General features: G+C 53.4%; 1 protein-coding gene across 1 annotated transcript in view; it reads right to left on the bottom strand.

The window, feature by feature from the left end:
- Window positions 1–19576, bottom strand: part of KIAA1755 (KIAA1755 ortholog) — a 37324-nt gene that overhangs the window by 3732 nt on the left and 14016 nt on the right. The window contains exons 3-13 of the mRNA XM_032845797.1: window positions 17303–18647; window positions 16531–16719; window positions 12873–12996; window positions 10761–10854; window positions 9808–9894; window positions 8396–8512; window positions 6582–6680; window positions 5495–5643; window positions 3353–3491; window positions 1790–1912; window positions 934–1155 (exon numbers count right to left, since the gene is read on the bottom strand). Coding sequence (XP_032701688.1) covers window positions 934–1155; window positions 1790–1912; window positions 3353–3491; window positions 5495–5643; window positions 6582–6680; window positions 8396–8512; window positions 9808–9894; window positions 10761–10854; window positions 12873–12996; window positions 16531–16719; window positions 17303–18647 — 2688 coding nt within the window. The remainder of the gene's footprint in view (window positions 1–933; window positions 1156–1789; window positions 1913–3352; window positions 3492–5494; window positions 5644–6581; window positions 6681–8395; window positions 8513–9807; window positions 9895–10760; window positions 10855–12872; window positions 12997–16530; window positions 16720–17302; window positions 18648–19576) is intronic.

Below are 19576 nucleotides of genomic sequence, written 5' to 3'. Positions count from 1 at the left end.
GAGAAGAACAGAGAGCATCATGAATCCATCTGTGTTTAAATTCCAAATCTTCTTTTCCGCAGCTGTGTGGCCTTACACAAAGCCCTTTCCCTCTTGGGGCCTCAGTTTGCTCATCTGTAGAATGGGACCGCTCAACCTTGCTGCACTAGATTACGAAGAGATGATGGACGCAAAGCAAAGGAGTTCTTCTTGCCTGCTACCCCAGCACTGCCACACTCCCATCCCCCAGAGGAACCCTATCCTCTCCTCCCCACTCCTAGCCAAACTCTGGGTTCTTGGCAAGGACTGAGACCTCTGTTCTGAGGGTGCTCAGAGAAGCCTTTCGGGCCTACCTCTTCCAACCGCCTCCCCTTCCCCAGCTCCCACCATCTATGCAGGGCAAGGTGAGGCATGGGAAAGGCACTAGAATGGTGCCATGAGCTTGCTGTGTGATGTTGGCTAAATGACAGCCCTTCTCTGATCCTGTTTTCCCAGCTCTGCAACGGGGGGTGGGGCAAGATCAACGTTCTTGACCTGGTCTGACCACCTGTAGTCCTCCTAGTGAGCTACCCGTGGAGACAAAGTCTATGGCTTTGATTGGATTCTGGAAAACACCTGGCACCCTTCCCCTAATCCCAATGTTGAAGAAGCAGGTGATTTCTGAGTGTCCTCTGAGAGCTGACGTTCGGGTTGCTGGGAGGCTGCTGGGTGTAGTGCGACAAGCTGGGGTCTGAGATCAGCCAGGACTGATTTAGGGGGGTAACTCGTAACCTGTCCTCTCCCACCTGGCTTCTCTTCTAGAAAATGCAGGTCATGCTCTCCTCCCACCCTACAGGGTTACAGAAGGAGTCACGCGAAGAGCCCAGGGCTGCACAAGGGCTGCTTGCTGTCCCCACCCCAGCTCCCGGCTGCAGAGGGCGGGGAGGGGTCCGTGCAGGCGGCCACAAGGCTCACCTTCTTGCAGAAGAGGTGCAGGTGGAGCAGCGTCTCCAGGTCCGTGCGCTGCCGCTCAGCCGCCATGTAGAAGTGGGTCAGCTTCGCCTGGAAGGCCCGCTGGGTGGAAGCGAAGGCTGCCAGCTCCGGGAACTTTGCTCCTCCCGCCGCGCTGCTTCCTCTGGCCACGGCTCCCAGCTCAGCCGCCTGCTTGGACAGCTCCAGGCCACGGCGGTACTGGGCCTGAGCAGGGAGAGGAGGAGGTCCACTCAGCTCCCATCCTAGCCAAGTCCTCCTCCGGAGGTCAGGACCCTCCACTGTCCCGCCGCTGGGTGGTGACACTTGCCAGACCTCTGTTGCCTCATCTGTAAAACGGGGCCAGGCCTCTGCCTCAGCAGCCCACTTGCCTCACTGGGACTCTGCTTAGAGTCATCTCCTTCTGGAAAACTTCCCTGACCCAGGGTCTGGGTTTGGGGCTCCTGCTGCATGTCCCCACATGTTCCCAGTCCCTGCTGGCCTAGGAACTCCCTGAGAACTGAAAGGGGCTGAACTAGGGTCCAGTACATCAAGGATACAAATTCCTTGCTCCGACCTCTGAGCCTGACTGAAGAGATCTCGGGTGGGACCCTGGAATCTACATTTAATGAAATCTTCCAGGAATTCTGAGAGAGGTTTTTTTGGTCTAGTGGTGATCCTGGAAGGCTTCCTGGAGGAGATAGCATCTAAGCTGAACCCTTCGTGATCTCAGCGGGTCTTCTTCCTATCTCTGGGAGTTTCATTGTGCTCTCCAACCTCCACACCTTTGCCCCAGCCATGCCCTCCTCCTCCACTGCCCTCTCCATGTGCCCTGGTCCTGCTCCCAGTCTTAGGAACGCACTGCAGCCTGGAGAAAGAAGTCCTCAAACTCCACGTGTGCCTTCTCCACAGTCTCCAAGCTTCTGTCTTTGGGGGTCAGCGCTTGCAGGCACCGGCTCCCCTCCTGCTCCATCCAGTTGCTGACCTAGGGCAGGGGAGGGAAGTTTGGACATGGTGGGGGGACCTGGGGGATGTCTCTTAGCCGGTTCCCCAGCTCCCTTGGAGATGGGGATCTTCTCGTCCTCAGTTATTCAGTGGCTGGACCCGTGCCCACTGGCCTAGACTGACACCTTCCCAGGTCTGGGCAGGAGCGATAGCTTGGGGAGGTCGGGTGCATTGTCACATTCTTCAGCTACCTGAAGGGAAAGAGTGCCTGGGTGGCTCAGTCAGTTAAGCGTTTACCCTTGGCTCAGGTCATGGTCACATAGTCCCAGGATCGAGCCATGCCTTGGGCACCCTGTTAGGTGGAAAGTCTGCTTCTCCTTCTTCCTCTGCCTGTCCCCCTGCTTCTTTTCTTTTGCTAACTCTCTCTCTTGCTCAAATAAATTAAGTTAATTACATTAAATTAAATTAAATCAAAACAAATACCTGAAGGGGAGAGTACTCCCCAAAGGGGACCCCAGAGGGCATCTGGCATGGCCAGCATCATGCACACTTGTTTGAACCAAGTCACAGGGTAGCAAATTTCGCTTAGTCTAACCACTTGCTGGCACCAATCATAAAAGAGGCAGCCTTGAGAGTAGTGAGCTCCCCACCCCCAGGGGTATACAAACAGTGCCAGAGGAAAAGCTGCCTTCTGTAGAGTAAGGTGCATGGGTGCTATGAAGTAAGGTGCTATGCACTCAGTATATCGACTGGGCAAGTCACTTCCCCTTTCTGGGCCTCAACTTATTCAGGGGCAAAATGGGGCAGACATGAGGAATCAGCAAGGGACAGCGGCTCTCCAACCCATGAGCAAAAGTCCCCTTCTGATTCTGGGATGCCTTCAAGAGTATGTGTTCACTCGTTTTATCCTCAAAAAGCCCAGCACAGCAGGCACTTACATTATTCCCCACTGAACAGATGGGGAAACTGAGGCAGCGAACAGTGCAATAACCTGCCTAGGGTCATAATCAGTGGCTGGAGCCAGGATTAGCGCCCACGCTGTCTGCATGCTCCACAGCTCCAGCCTGGAGGGGTGCACTGGCTCAAGACCCCGGCAGTCAGAGCAGCAATGCCAGGGGCAGGCTCCGGGATCCCCAGGTGTGTGACCACAGGCGGGTGATGTCATGTCTCCCAGCCTCCGCATCCTCATCGATGAGTGGGAGGAATCCCGCCATCCTCCCACATCCCTGGCAAGGGATGGGTTGGAAAATCCTGGTAGGTGCAGAGGCTCTGGCCCAGGGCTTGGCGGGGTAGGGCTTTGGGGGGGTTATGTCTTCACACGTCCAGCACCTAGAGAATGCCATGTCATGGCCGTGTCACCGGAGGCCCGCCTGGCATTGAAGAATGGCCAGCCTTGTGTCCTTACGCCAGAGCAGAGTGCCTGCTGGGTCAGGACCTGGGGCAGGGTTTTCTCTGCAGGGAAGCCAGCCTCCCCTTTCACCTGGAGGATGGCAGCTTCCAGACGGCCCAGGCGGATCCGGAGCTCCAGCCTCCCCAGGAGATGGTTAGATGCACTGACTAGGACATGCAGCCGCTCATCCACGAGGCCGTACAAGGCGACAGCTTCAGCCAGATGGCTCCTGGGAGGCGGAAGAGGGGGAAAGAGGGCCCCAGATGTTCCTCCCCACCAGTAGCCCCCTGCAACCTCCCACCAATTCCATGGTTCTGGCCTGGGGATTCCAGCTGCTGAGTTGCTGTGTGACCTTTGACAGGTCCCTATACCTCTCTGGACCTCAGACTTGGCCTTCCAAGGGATCGGGAAGACCAGAGGACACAGCAGGAAAGCAAATGACCCCCTCCCCTTCCCCGGGAGGGTATGAAGTGAGCTGGACAGATCTGGGTTCAAATCTTCACACCCACCCCAAGCCGTGGAATCAGATGCTGAGGGCGGCGTGGATATCAGTGCTTTCTAAAGCTTCTTGGGCAGTTCTGGGGGCAGCGAAGGCTGAGAAACAGGCCTCACACACTCAAACCCCTTAACACAGTGCCCAGCACACAGTGTGGGTTAGCGCTTATTACTTCTATTGTAAAGATGGTGAGTGGGTGTAACACACCCTTGCAGCCCAGCCTCCATTTTACAGATGGGAAAACTGCGGTCCAGAGAGAAGAACAGACTCTCATGCATGGCATTCTGTATTGAAACCTGGTGTGCAGCTTTTTAAATATTGTCAAAGCCAGTAAGACATAAGTGAAGGGACGCAGACAGGAGTGAGGCGTGGTAACACTGCGGTGAGGGGAGGAACACCCCTTAAATCCTACCCCACCCTCTTCTGCCCTATGGGGTCTTAACTTGAGAAGGAAAAAGGAAAAAATGCTTTGGAAGGAAAGCCTGCTATCCTTGCTCTGGGCCTCCTCCACGGACGGCAGCTTCCCACAGATCGCTGCCCTTCCAGGAAGGGCTGAGGGCCCAGGGTCGGTGGTGCTCAAGCTGGAAAATACCAGCCTGCCTGGAGGGACAGAGAGAGGAAGGAGCGGACCGGGAGCTGCAGGGTCCTTCCCACAGAACTAGTAGGCTCAGAGGCTCATGTGGGACCACAGCGCGCCCTGGTGGAATTTCTGGGGGTCAACAGTCTGGAGAGGCCCACGGAGGACAGAGGAGCCAGGGAACCAGCCAGCGAGGTGGGGTCACGCTGGGAAGGACAGTGCCAGCCCCACCAGGCCGTGTGAGGGGCAGGGAGATGGCTCCAGCCCAGCACCAGGCCCCACATCAGCGTGAATCTGTCTGTGGGCTGCAGCTCAAGGTGACGGGGTCAGGCTGCCTGGGTTGAAGTCCGGACCCCGGTACAGGTCAGCTGTGTGATCCTGGGAAAGTCACTCAACCTCCCTCTGGGCCTCAGGCCCCTCCTTTGTAAAAGGAGGGTAATGCTAGATTCCTCCTAGTGGGAATTAAACAAGTTAATATTTGCAAAGCCCTTAGGACAGGGCTGTGCTCGTACTAAGTACTATTCAGGTGTTGGTTAAATAAACTAATGATTCTTGGAAGCTTGTGTAAACCTTGTAATTGTGTTTGTTCTAATGGAAATAAAATAGCTCCAATTACTGACGGATTTAATTACTGACTTGCACCCCCCACCCTGAAATGTAAGCAAACCAGTACTTTCCAGAAATATGTGTCTGTTGTTCTGTGGCTCTGAGACCACTGATGCCGCCTAAGGTTCCCTGAGCGGGGCTGAGGAGCCCACCAGGGAAGGCGGGTGGTGCCGTTAGAGCATTTCCCTGAGCCTCAGCCTCCCATCGGCCAAATGAGGATGGTACGGCCCTCACGAGGTTCTTCTGGGGAATAAACAAGATGGACCCTTGAAGGGACGCAGCCTAGTGTCTTAGAAAGTCAGAGAAAGTGCTTGAGGGTGACCAGAAATGAGCAGGGGCTGTCCTTGGACACCTACCTGGGCTGAGGAGGGCCGGGGCTGAAGGAGGGGCAGCAGAGAAGGGACGGGGACCTTACCAAAGCCTCAGCCCTGGATATGAGCCCTGCAAATGCCCCCATCCTAGAAGTCCTTAGGGCCCGCTTGGTGGGTCCCCAGCTCCAGGCCCCCAGGGCCAGGGAACAAAAGTGGGTGAGGAAAACCCTGGCCATTCATACCTGACATCAGGGTTGGAATCCAGCCTACCAGCTTCCTGCCGCAGCTTGGCCAGAGTGGCTCCCCCTTCCCGCTGGAGGCCCAGCAGGCCTGGGTCCCTCAGCACGGCCTCCATCAGCTCCTTGGACTTGCTCAGACACCTGGAGGCCTCCTGTCAGTGTAAGGAGGTGGCCTGAGGATCAATCCCCACTCTCACTCTACAGCCTTTCAGGGCTCCCCACACCCAGATCGTGCCTGAGTCCCCCAGTTTGGTATTCAAGGTCCTGCAGAAAGTCTATCCTTTCTATCTCTAAAACATCTCCTCCAGCCATGCTTCCTCTCATCACCATGGCAACCTCACTGGTCCAAGCGCCTCATCTCTGTGGGACACTCAGCCCAGCCTCTTAACTGGTCTCTCTGTGGCTTGCTGGCTCCCTCTGTTCTCCATATGGCAGCTGGAAGGATCTCAGAGGGCCAAGGCATTCATCCTGCTGCTCAGAACTCTCCCAAGGCTTCTCTGGCAGCTTAGGGTCCCAGCCCAGCCCAACTCCTTGATCCAGCCTCCGTGGGGTTAAAAGATCCTCCTGTTGTTCTCTTCCTCTCCTACCCTGCTCCCACTGCTCTGCTCTACATCTGGCCTCCATGCTCTTCTAGAACATACCAGAACAAACCCCCCTCAGCACCTTGGCACATATTTGTCCTCCACCTGGCACAGTCCCCCTCCTGTTCCCATCACCGGCCCCTTGTCATTCTCAGGAGTCTGCTTAAATACCATCTCTTTACGGAGGTCCCCCCTCTTTCCCTATGGTTCTCGATCTTTCTTGGCATTTGGCACACTTTGTAGCTACATATCCATTTCTTTGTTTGCTTTTTAAAGGACTGCCTCTAGCACTGCACCCACAACACCCTCCAAAGGCAGGGACTAGTCGTTTTGCCCCAGGCTGGGGTCCCCACGGCATGACACACAGTGAGTGACCTATAAATATTAGTCCAATGAATGAATAAAAAAGGGGGATGGTTATGCCCAGCACGCTGTCCCCTTCACTGAACCCCTTGGTCCACGGAATCTGGGGTACAGAGGGGCTTCCCCATCCCATGAACCTGGCTTACCTGCACCCCTCCAGGAGGCTCACTCTTCTCAATCTGGTTGATGGAAGCCTTTAGCAAGGAGGCGGCCCGGCGGAGGTCAGCAAGGAAAGGGTCCAACTTCTGCATGATGGAAGACCAGAGCCGGGGTGTCAGCCTGGGCCCCCGAGGAGGGCGTCTGCCCATGCCAGGGGGACCCAGGGCGGGCATCAAGCAATGGTTCGCAAACTTGAGCTGCATCAGAATCACCTGGAGGGATGGTCAAAATCCAGACTGCTGAGCCCCACTCCTGAGTTCTTTATTGAATTCTTTTGGGTGGGGCCTGAGAAGGTACGTCCCTAGTAAGTTCCCAGGTGGTGCTGATACCTCTGGTCCAGGGACCACACTTTGAGAATCACTGAGGCTAGGAAGGAGAGAAGGAGAGGAAAGAAGACCCAAGGTATCCTCTGGGGGGAGGGGCAGGAGCAGATGTGGGAGGGTGGAGATAGGGGACATCCTCTGCTGGGTCCCCCTTCAGCCCAGCTTCACCACTGACAGGCTGTGAGACCTTGGGCAAGTTGCCTAACCTCTCTGTGCCTCTACTTCCTCCTCTATAAAATAGGATCGCAGTCGTCCCTACCTTATAGGCTTGCAGGAGGATGAAACGGGTTCATGTGGGCGAGGCACTTAGTGTCTTAGCCATCATCATCATTAGTTTTATATTCTGGGCCTATGGGCTAGATTTCATGAAAATAGAGTTCAAAGACCACTGGATTCATCAGAGGGGAATTGGGGGCCGGTGGGATGAATAGGAAAGGAGATTTTTCAATATATACACCCTTCAGCAGCATTTTTGAATTTTGAACCCACTCTGCCTTTTCAAAAATGGGCACAGGTTCAACAGGAGAGAACCCAGGCCCCAAACAAGTAAACAAACCACCGCACGCGGCGGTCAGTGGAGACCAGCGGTTCTCACCGGGGGTGATTTCATCCCCCAGGGGACATCAGACAATGTCTAGAGATGTTTTCGGTTGTCGTAGTTTGCGAGGTGCCCCTGTCAGAGTGGGTAGTGGCCAGGGACAGTACAAATCATGCCACAATGCACAAGAGAGCTCCCCGCAAAAGGGAATTATCCAGTCCCAAATGTGAACAGTGCCGAGGATGAGCAGTAGGGAAAGTCGAGGACGACATTTATGGGCACTGGTTTCCATGCGATTTAAGCCTGGAATCTTCTGTGTGCTGTTGTGCTAGTCCCTCCCCACCACCACACACACACACACACACACACTGTCCTGTGTGTCCTCGTGTGTTAAACTGGACATGAAATGCCCCCTCCGGGGTTGTGCTGAGGAGAGGCTGAGATCATGAGGGGAAGGAGCCCAGTGCAGGCTGTTTCCTGATCTTCCTCTCTCAGAAGGGAACATGTCTGCCTCCCCCGCCAGTCCCTGAGCTCTCTGAGTTGTGCGGGGCCACAGCACAATCAGTTAACAACAGACACAGCTCTGTGCATACACCAGCCACTCTTCCAAGCTCTTCTCCCGCATTAACTCAATTAATCTTCACATCAGCCCCTTGGAAACGACTATCTTTACCTCCCCTTCCCAATTTTGGACTAAAAGAAAAGGACTCAGAGAAGGTAGGTAACTTACTCAAGGTCACACAGCAGAGCGGGGAATAGAACCCAGGCACTTTGGGCCCAGAGCCTCAGCTCTTAATCACCACCCTCTGAACCCTCATCATAAACGTTTGTTGAATGTCTGGTTTGGAACCTGACAGGGTCGCTGGATCCCTGAAGCAAGAGTGTGAAAGGAGGAAGAGGAGGAGACAGGGTGGGGGGTAGAGGCTGTGAGGGCAGGCACCTGGAAGAATTGCACCCACTCGCTGTGGCAGTAGGGGAGGGAGCCCTCCAGGGCTGGGGGCAGCTGGCTGGGGTCCACGTGGTGGCTGAGAGCCCTCAGTGAGGTCACCACCTCTACCTGCAGATCAAAGAAGTCAGTCAGGAGGACTGGAGGATTCTGGGTGGGGACATATGTTTGAGAAGGGCCTGCCAGATCCCTGTCCCAACACTGCTCCACCCGCCGCAGGGAAGGCTGGCCCTGGCTTTAAGAGTTGCTTTCTGGACCAAGGATCTTCTCTGGAAAGTCTGACAAATCAACATTAAGAATGAGATCCTGGCTAAGGAAGGGCACATCAAAGCACTTAACATACCCCACCTCTTAGCCTGTGCCCAGGGCAGACATCACTAATCAATCACAGCACTGGCTCCCTCTAAGCCAGGCTCTTTCCCAGCACAGCTCTCCAGGCCATCACACAAATTGATTGATGCTGACCCTTTTCTTATAACTTCTTTGGAATCCTTGTACTGTCCTCTGACGACCCACCAAGGTGCTGTCTCCTTCTTGGGGCTGATGAAAAAGTTCACCAAATCTGAATGTCCTCTAAGACATGGAGGAGGGACAAAGTGGCTGCTTCTCCTGGGTGCTAAAGATGAATGTTTATGCCAGGCCCAGCTCCAGATACCTAAGCTTGGGATCGGGTGGACTCAGTTTTTTTGGACCCGTCTGTTCTCCTTGGTACTCAATGAGTGGTCCACGGACCAGCAGCCTGAGCACCACCTAGGGGCTCCTAGAGATGCGGAATCCCACGCCCCATCCAGAACTGCTTCATTGGAACCTGCACTTTGACAAGATCCCTCAAGGGATTCACTGGTCCATAAAAGCATGAAATGCACATCCTGGCTCACAGTGTGTCTCTTTACCGATGAGGAGAAAGAGGAAGGAGGTTTTTCAAATCATTTCTGGAAACAAGGCAGAGGGCAGGGTGCCCACACCATGATTGTAATACATGCACTGATTAAAGAAAATGGCAGGCCTCTTTCCTGCAAAGCCCTAAATGATCTGAACCGGAGATGCTGAGAGACCCAAGGGAGGGGGAAGGCAGGAAGATCGGGGCCGCAATATGTTTCTAGCTTGCTGCGTGGCCTTGGGCCTCAGTTTCCCCATCTGAAAAAAGGGAAGGAGGGGTCGAGGAGATGAAGCTTTTTAAATAGTCTTCATGCCATTGCAGGTCCGTCATGCGCCAGGAGCTGCTGGCATTGCCAGAGAGGGAGAACTGTATGGTTTGGAAGCACCTGCCGGAGAGGCTGGGGCTTGGAGTTGTAGCACACGGCCTTGTACTTGCTGAACTCCACTAACTAGGCTGACCTTGAACTTGTTAACCTTCCCTAGCTGCTGAATTCTGCACCCCAGCTCAGTTCAGCTCCCCCACTCACCTGGATGTCAGCCAGCATCCCCGGCTGGAGAGCAGCCTCCTCGTCCCCCAGGTAGAGCACAGCACCCATGGAGCCTGGGGCCAGAGCCTGTCAGAGAGAATCCTTTCAGGGGGGCTCTGCCTAGACCTTCACTGAGCCACCTGCTAAGATTCAGGCAAACAGGGTGGGTGGGGCATGGCGGGGGACGTGTAGGTGGGATGTTTGGAGGGTGAGTCATTGGGAGTCAACAGAACAGTAGGTCCAGGCTGTGTTACAAACTTCCTACATGATCCATCCCCACTGGGCCTCAGTTTCCCCATTATAAAGTGAGGAAAGGAAGAAGAGGAGATCAGACCATAAGGTAAGCATACGCCAACCTTCCACTTCCTCTGTTGCCTAACCCATTGACTTAGGAACCTCTTCCTCCGGCCTTCTGCACTCATGAGGTTCAGGGGACCCAAGTCTAAGCCGATCAGTGTGCCGCATTCCCCTGGCCATGAAGATTGGTTGGGGGATGACCACCTGAGCTAAGGAGACAGAAGGAAACTTGCTGGGACTCCTGGGAAGAGAATCTCTCACTCTGTCCTACTGGACTTAAATGAAAGACCATGGGAAGTGAAAGCTGCTGGGACCCAGATAGCTACCAAGGCAGGGAGCCTGGCTGAGAAGAGCGCCCTCCCAGGAGAAACTGGCCAGAAATGCAGAGACAGGAACCAGGTCTTGGAGACAAGATTTGAGCCCCTGAATCAAGCCATACTTGGAAGTTGGATCTAATTTCCGGATTGTCAAGTCAAATGAACCAATGAACTCCCTCTCTCTTCAGGCCTCTTTGGGCTGGGATTTCTATACTGTAATTAAGAGTGTCTGCCTGGCGTTCCTGGTTCCAGCTCTCAGCTCCCTGGGCTCCATGAGCACCACAAGTGCCCTGGAGCTCCCAACACTTGCTAGGCTGAGGCTGTCCACCGCCCACTCACCTGGGTGGCCTGCAGGGCACTGACCAGACCAGGATACAGGGGCTGTTTCCTGGCATCAATCACAACAGCCAGCCCCTTGGTTTTATCTTCAGGCCTGTGGGTGATAAACAGAGTTGGCAATCTTGCTGGATGGACCAGGCTTTCTAGGGGGAAGGAACTATGGGGGTGGGGGGACTGGCTGCCAGGAGCCTTGATTTATTGGTGAACTCTTCCTCCTACAAGACCAACTAACTGCCAACGCCCACCCCACTCCAGGAAGCCCTCCATGGTCTTTATCCAGGTGGAGTCCATTGCTTCCTCTTCGGTGTTCCCACAGAACCTCACACAGCCCTCTCTCACACCCTATAAGCCACTGTCCCCACTGCAGTGGACGAGTCGTCCAGCATTGAACCCATCCTTTCCCTGTGGGCAGAGCTCTCGTTTTCTTCAGGAATCCCACGTTTTGCTCAGGAATCCCATGCCCTCCGTATAACAGGTCCCCCAGGGGCTGGTTTCTGATTGGTTGAGGCCAGAAACCGTGGGGGCACTTCTGGGAAAGACAGGCTCTCCTTTACCAGTTTCCTCCTAAGAGCTAGAAAACGGAGACCAAGAAAGTTAGATTTCCTTATCAGTTAAGACATTTTGAACTGGAATTTGTTGCTTGCAGCCCGAGCACCCTCAGTGGTTCCCGGTGTACTTTTCGGTGATGACCTTAGGATTTCCCAAACTGGCCCAATTGTCAGGACTTGTTAAAATAATTGGTTCGTCACCCCCGCCCCTGCCCCATCCCCCCAGCAGATCCAGGGTGGGGCAGGGAGGCTGTGCGGTTCCAAGTGCCCTTGGCCATCCTCATGATCAGGCAGGTTGGGAAAATAACCCCCCGGGACCTCCAAGCCTGAAGTCTAGCCAGTTCTCAGAAAAAATGCAGGCGGCCAGTGTGGTGCTAGACTTGTGGTACAGTGTCTGGAACCTGGACAAGTTGTTCCATCTTGCTGAGAGTCCATTTTCCCATCTGTAATGGGGATCATAGTGCTGAACCCGTGGGACTGGCTGTGGTGAGGACTGATGAATTCATTGGAGTGAGGCACTCAGTGACTGCGCAGGGTAAGAGGAACATAAATGCCTGCTTTTGTCATGACCCTAGCAGGGGAAACTGAGGCACAGAGTGGCGCCATGGCAGACAATGAGAAGAGGCCCCGCACCTTGCCTGCCTCCCACTGTTCATGCTGGGAGAGCCGTTTGCTTCCGCATAAGCCTGGCCACCAACCTGGGGGGCAGGCCCCGATATGAGGAGCATCTGAGTCTCTAGCGTGACCTAGCGTGAAGCTGGGGACAGGACTCCACAGTTTACATTGGTCCCCAGAGTCCACTTGGTCGTCCCTTTTTTTCAAGTGACACTCAGAGAGGGGAGGTTACTGCCCCAAGGTCACACAGCAAATTGGTGGGATTCCAGGATTCTGTCTAACACACTGACCACTTCTCAGCACGAAAAAAGTGGGTCCCATCTGCCCCTTAGGCCAGAACAGTCACACCACCTTGAAGAAGAGGAAGAAAAATCTTAATGGCCAGCAAGTGGCCATGATAGTTCCCATGGGGTAGAGCATATGGAGAAGGTTCCAAAGGGTTCCATCAGTCCCTCCATCCCCTACCCCTAGCCACACAGCCTCTAGGTTGGGTTGGGGTCTCTAGCACAGTCCTGAACAAACACCACCTCTGAGACCCTCCTGGCTGGGGGCTGGAACACTGAAGAAAGGATGGTGGCTTTCCCCAGCCAGCCCAACCTGAAGTCACGCAGGTGGGGGAGTGGAGGTCTTAGAAATCAGCCAGGATCACCCACTAATCATCACCGATCTACATCACCCCCATTCTTTTCACCACACTGATGCTCCTAAGAGTTGCTCGTCCATGCTCTGCTCCTCACACGCCATCCATCTCCCGCAATCTGGGAACCCCCTGATGGCAGGGACTAAGTCTGTCCTGCTCCCCCCTCCCCCCAGCATCTGGCTTGGGACTGGCTCTGGGAACAGACGACTGGGTGGAAGGGCGCGGTGTCTGTCCACTCAGTGCCCAGCCCGGGACTCTGGGCCAAGAAGTCAAAAGGGGACAGAGTGGCCAGCTGGCCCAGCCCCTTACCTGGGGACAGTGCACAGGTAGGAAAGCAGCTTGGTGACTTCTGAGGTTGTGCACCATGGTGCCTCCCAGGCCCCCTCAGTGGTTGACACCAGAAGCAGGGGCCTCCCTGCCCTGTCCCGACCACCTGGAGAAGGGAGGACACAGGTGAGCCGTGAGAACCCCAGGTCTCTCCGCCTCGGATGTCCTTTGTCTCCTCCCTCGGCAACTCTGAACTCTGAGTCAGCCTTCAAGACCCAGCTCAATAGCCACTTCCTCAGAAAGCTGTCTTTGACTCCGCCCTCCATTCTGGACTCCCTCATTCTGGACTCCCTTCTGCACAGGGCACTCTGGGACGCACAGCTCAGGGACTAGACTTTGGAGGCATGTGGATGGGTTCAAGTGTCAGCGGCACTGACTCACTGTGTGTCCTTGGGCTAGTCGCTGTGCCTCTGAGCCTGTTTCCTCATCTGTTAAATGGGGAGAATAAAATGTGGAGCTTACTAGGTCATTTTGAGGCTAAATGAGATGGTCCTGAGAAACACACGGAGCCACGGGCTCAGTGACAACCATTGTTACACGGAACATCGCCTCTGTCCTCATCTCTGCCCCCAGCCCAGGGCTGCCAGCTCATGTTTCATTCTTGCAGACTTTTACCCATGGGTTCCGTAGACTGTTTCTCATTCCAGGAATTAGGGCTGCATGGCCCACTGTCCCCACAGGGGCTGAGAGTCCGAGGCCCAGGGAGTCAGTGCAGCCCAGCTGCACGGTAGTGAGGGGAGAGCACAGAGGAAGGAAAGAGGCTCAGGCCTCTGAAACTGGGCCTGCCTCACACCCTGGGCTCGGAGCCCTGCCCTCCAGAGTCACCTCACGCAGAACTATCTTGCAACAGCCACCGTCCACTCCACGTGGGCACGACCTTCTACAGTGTGTAAGCATGTAAGACCCTTTATGGCTCAGGAAGTCTTAGAGACAAGCTTAACAGCCTTCATAAGTGCTGTCTCACACAGGGGTGCAGACCTTCTAGAACAGTCTTTCCTTCATGCACATTTGGAAATTTGACATAATCGAAAAGGATGTCCGACCGCGTGTGTCTACCTTTAGATCCTCTTGAGATCATGGGTTTGATTTTTCTTTTCCCCGTGATACTCATTTATAAATTTCAAAAGGAAAAGCATTTCACTGGGGACAACATGGGAAATTTGAATATGAACTGGGTGTTGAGTATTAGAAATTATATTTAGGTTTGTTAGATGGGCTAATGGTATTGCAGTTCTTAGGGAAAATATCTTCAGAGCTGAGAGAGGCATGCTGAAGTATTCAGGGAGAAGATATGAAGATCTTTCACTTACGCCAAAATGTTAAGACTTATTAAATCTGAATAATGGGTAAGTGGGTGTTCATTACACTACAGTCTCTGCTTTTTTTTTGGTATGTTAGTATTTTTTATAAGAGGAAGTAAAAAAATGTGAAATGATTAAACATGAGAAAATGATATAACCTACAAAGTCAGAGATGTCTGTCCATGTTCCTCTGAAATCCTCTCGCAGCCACTGGGGCCGTCAGGTCAGGCAATGCTGCATCATCGTCCCCAGGCCCATTTTCTTGATAAGGAAACTGGAGCCCAGCGAGGGGAAGTGGCTTCCCAGGCTCGCACAGAGCCAGGTCCCTCACCTGCTTGAGTCATGCTTGATCTGGCCCTTGACCACCAGGAGACATGAGCTCCTGTCTCTGTAGATCCATGACTGGAGCTCAGTAGAGGCTCTGTGGGGTGCTGCTCCCCTACTCTAAACAGTTCGTGGCTCCCCATGGCCTCTAGGAAAAAGTGCAAGTTTCTCCACTTGCCCCTTAAGTCTCCCCAGAGGCTGCACACTCTTCCAGGCTCATTTCATTCATTTTATGTTATCAGCTGTATTGTGTTCTTCCTACAGCCCCCCACTGCCATATGTTGAAGTCCTAATCCCCAGGAACTCAGAATGTAACTGTATTTAGAGACAGGGTCTTTAAAGACATGATTCAATTAACATGAGGTCATTGGGGTGGGCCCTAATCCAATATGACTAGTGTCCCTGTGAAAAGAGGAAATGTGGACACAGACACACAGAGAGAAGACCACGTGAAGATCAGATCATCATCTACAACTAATAGACTGTGTCACCCCTTGCAACCTATGGCCCAGCCAGAAAGGGTCATCTGTCATTGCCTAACCTAGGCGGATCCTTTCACACCTCCCACCTCTGTTCATGCTGTTTCTTCTGCCAGGGATTCTCTCCCCTCCCATTTCTGTCTGGTGAAACCCTCCTTATCTTTCCAAGCAGCCACCGCCTCCAGGAAGACCTCCTCTCTGCCCTCTGTAGAAGCCCTTCTCCCACTGCAGCCTCCTACAGCAAATGTAGGCCTTTATTCAATCCTGCAAAACTGAGGGCTCCACTCATTGTATCCCAGCACTCAGCACAAAATGGTACAGGTCTATGAAGTAAAATAGATTTTTAAGACAGTACATCACAAAAAGCCCTGAGGTCTTTCTTGCTTCTGGACATTTGCATATTCTGTTCCCTCTGTCTGGAACACTGTTCCCACCCCTTCACCTGGATAAAACCTAGTCATGCTCTAGACTGAGCTTTCTGTTGCTTCCTCTTTCCTCCCTGACCTCTCCTCGTACCCAAGCCTGGGCCAGGGCACTCATCGGTCTCCTACAGCACCCTGTACTCCTCCACAGTGCAATTTGTTTACACTGGATTGTAATAACCTGTTGAATTTTCTCTACCCTGAGAATATAGACTTTTTGAGAGCAGGGCACACATCAGTCTTGTTCCTCGCTGAATCCTCAGTGCTGAGCCCAGGGTCTGGCTGTACACAGCAGGTATTAAAGAAATGTTTGTTGCAAAGATGAATAAATATTCAACAGAAGGGATAATATCCTCTCTACTGGATGCTGGTAAAACCCCACTCGGATCCCTTTGTCAGGCTTGATACCCATCCCCCAGCGGCTGTTGACTGCTGGCTGTATTGGCTCACAGATGTCCCGTTCTCTAGAGAATTGCCCTCAACTGAACTGGATCACAGGTTCACCCTGCATCCCAGGCCCCGCCTAGGTTGATGACCAACAGACCCAAGCACACAAAAGACCAGCCCCCTACACCTTAAAATGGAACCAGCTCTGTGGTGTAATTCATGTCCCAAATCTTCACGGGGTCAGGCCCCATTGTCACTCAGCTCCTCCCCTGCCATGTCCTGCTCTCCTCACTCCCCTTCTCCTGAGAACCACCTTCAACAAATCACTTCTCCAAGAATCCCTGTCTTAGGCCCTGTTTCTAGGGAACAGACCTAAGACACCAATGCTGGCTGCCTCACTGAAAATTAGGATGGATGGATGGATGGATGGATGGATGGATGGATGGATAGATGGATGGATAGTTGGATGGATGGATGGATGGATGGATGGATGGATGGATGGATGGATATCTAGAAATTGGTTTCATATAATCCAGTTCCTTCACTGGAAATATGAAAAGCCTGAGTCCCAGGGGTACTTGGTCCAGAACACAAGCCTCCAGGACCTTCCTTGTCTCCTCCACACCCACCAACACCAGGATGCTCAGAGACTCCCCACCCCAACACACCCTCACCCCACCCCACCACCCTCCTCTCCACATCCTGCTGCCCTATGATCCCCGAGGACCTGGCAGACATGCTATTCTTGACTGGAACATCTCCACACTCAGAGTCCCCATCCTGGGCTCAGGCCCTGGGGTCTCCTCATCCACAGCGGGGACTCTTCCAGGAGGGCCTTCTGGAAAGCCAGTCTTTTCCCTGGTCAGTGGGCCTGAGTCAGCAGCTGGGCCAGATGCTTTGGTCTTAGTTGTCCCAGCTGGGGAAGAGCAACAAAGAATACAGTATTAAGGAGAATCTGGGTTTCCCCAGATTCTTCTCTGGCATCTTCTGACTGATAATAACAGCTTATGGCTACTGGTCTCCTACCACATGGCAGGTGTTATGCTAGGTCCTTTTTTTTTTTTTAAGTTTATTTATTTATTTGATAATCTACACACCCAACATGGGGCTCAAACTCACAACCTTGAGATCAAGAGTCACGAGCTCTTCCAATTGAGCCAGCCAGGTGTCCCTAAGCTGCTTACTTTTAGTGTGTCTTTGAACCTCAGAACAACTGTGTGAGGCAGAGGACACCCACACTGCACCAAGAAGGAGTCCTTGACCAAGGTCAGCCAGCCGCTGCGGGGCAGAGCTGACTGTGGACTCAGGACGGCTCAGAATAGCCATTCCAGATTCCCGAGACTTCAAGCCTCTTGACATGCTCCCGGTGCACTAAAACCCTGAGGCTGAACCAGTTCAGGGGGGGGGGGGGTCTCTGTCCCTGGCATCCTGAGCCTCCTTGTCACCTGGTCATGTCCAGAGAATAGTCCCCTGTCCAGCCGAGCGAGTGGGCACCTTACCTTTCCCCAAGCCCTTGGCCCTGTTGGGTTTGGGAGAGTAGAGCGAACACAAAACTTTCCAGGGCCCGTCGTGCTGGAGTGAGGCTTTCTCTGGGGGCCCCGGGGCTTGCCTTTGCCCTTTCAAGAAGGAGAATCTGAGCCCAAGAGTGGGGGACCTGGAGGAGGAGGTGTTCTGACTGGGGCCAGGCCCAGGTTTAGAAAGTCTCCCATGGTTCAGTTTGGCCCTCTCTTCCATCTTGGTTTCAGGGACTGGAGTAGCAGGAGGGGAAGCTGGGCACAGGTGCAGGGAGGACTCTTGTTTTGGGTTAGGCCTGGGCTGGACCATGTTTTCTGGGTTTCCCAGATGTCCCTGCACCTTGGAGGAAGCCGGGTCTTCTGAACCACCTTCCTCGAGGCCAGAGGCACAGGGAAATGGCTTCTCAAGGACGTTGAGGCAGGGCTCCCGGGGCTGCTGTTCTGAGTCGTGGGTGTGTGCGTCAACCTTACGGTTGACCTTTCTCCTCAAGTCCAAAAGGCAGGGCTCCTCTTCTGAGCTTGCTGCCTTCTCACAAGACCATTTTTTCAAGGACGGTCCCCCACTGGTGCCTGAGAGAGGTGGCGTTCTTTGAGAGAAAGGGATTTCCTTAGTTCTAGATAATTCCTCCAATGCCCCCAAAGGACACCCATGGGATGTCTCCACTCCCCTACTAGGAGACCCTCCTCTGCTCTCCAGAAGGACCACATAGTCTCCCTCCAAGTCCTGGCTGGCCACATGGTCCATCCTGAAGGCCACCTCCCCAGGCCTGGCTGGCTCCACTTTGATGAGTCCTGGGTACTTGTTTCCATAAGTCCTGCCCTTGCCCTTGGCCAAGCTCTGGGCATGCAGCTCCTGGCAGCCTGGGGACTCGGGCTGGGGCAGCTCCGGAGGGCAGCTCAAATCGAGGGCCTCTAACTGAAGGGACCCCCAGGCCAGGGAAAGGACATTCACTGCTTGGGATCTGTCATCCACAAACTCCGGGCTGGTTATCTTGGTCCAAGGCACAGAGACAATTCCATCTTCTGAAGCAACCAGGCAGTTGTGAAGGGGGCTTCCCTCAAAGTCACTGTTGATGGCCTCCAGGCCCATCTGGGTGAAAAGTATAGGGTAGGACGACATGGGAACAAGCTTTGTGTCCACCGTGCGGAGGTCCAAGGAGAGGCATTTGATCATGATGCAGACGGACTGCTCCTCCTGGGGCTCGACTTGGAGGTAGAAGTCCCCTTGGCGTAGCAAGAGAGGGTTGAGGGGGGCCAGGTGTACCACGACCTCACCCCCCAGGCACAGAGGCCAGCCCTCATGCAGGAAGAGGCAATGCGAGTACGGGGCCTGCGGACAGAAGGGTGATGTCAGAGAATCCTACCCCGGAAGGACCTGCCCATGGGGCTGACGGAATCTGGGGCAGGTCGGGGATGGGAGCAGGGAGGCAAGAGAGGTGCCTACAACATAACTCTTAGGGCCCCATCTCAGAGTCTGGCAAGTCACACAATCCCTAGAGCAAATGCCTCTCCTGCCCCACCCTAGTCCTAACCCTGATCTTAAAAATGCTCGCTAGCCTTCTGGCCCAAGAGAGAAAAGCTCTGAGTGACAGGTGCTACTTTACAGGTGCCTTTCCCATGAGGATCGTTTTGCTTGGGTCACGGTCCCTTCTGCACATCTACCCCAGACTTCTCTCAATCCAAATCAAGTCTGAGCCCTTCATTCGAGAGCCAGAGAGACAAGGTGTGAATCGCTAACTTGTGCAGATTACATAACTGTTTCAAGCCTCAATTTTCCTATCTGCAAGCAGGAATGACCATATGTATCATATGACTGGGTTGGTCTGAGGATTAAGTGAGATCTTATATACGTGTAAATAAAACCCCCCACAGCACGACACCTGGCGTACACTAAGTGGGCGTTCAATAAATGTTAATTTCCTCTCCCTCTGACATTTGCCCTTTGAAAAATTGTGGGGATTTTCCATTAGAAAATGAGTCAGTTATGGCATTTACGCCATTCTCTTATTTTTAAGGCAGAGAGATTACAGAGTGAAGTCGGAACAATCCTGGGTGAAAGCCAGGAAACACGACCCCACCACTACCTTGTTGGATGATCTTGAAACAAATAAACAAGCAAACAAACAAAATCATTCCACTATTCTGGACTTGAATGTTTATTATTTATTGGTTTAAATATGATTTAAGTATTTATTTATTTTTCTTCACTGAGTAATGACATGGCAGGTGAGGAAAAACTTTTTTTTTTTTTTTTTTTTT

The sequence above is a fragment of the Lontra canadensis genome, unplaced genomic scaffold (genome assembly GCF_010015895.1).
Source record: "Lontra canadensis isolate GAN:19392208 unplaced genomic scaffold, GSC_riverotter_1.0 scaffold169, whole genome shotgun sequence".
Classification (NCBI taxonomy): domain Eukaryota; kingdom Metazoa; phylum Chordata; class Mammalia; order Carnivora; family Mustelidae; genus Lontra; species Lontra canadensis.
The sequence above is the reverse complement of the archived record's forward strand: the minus strand, read 5'-3'. Positions and strand labels throughout refer to the sequence as shown.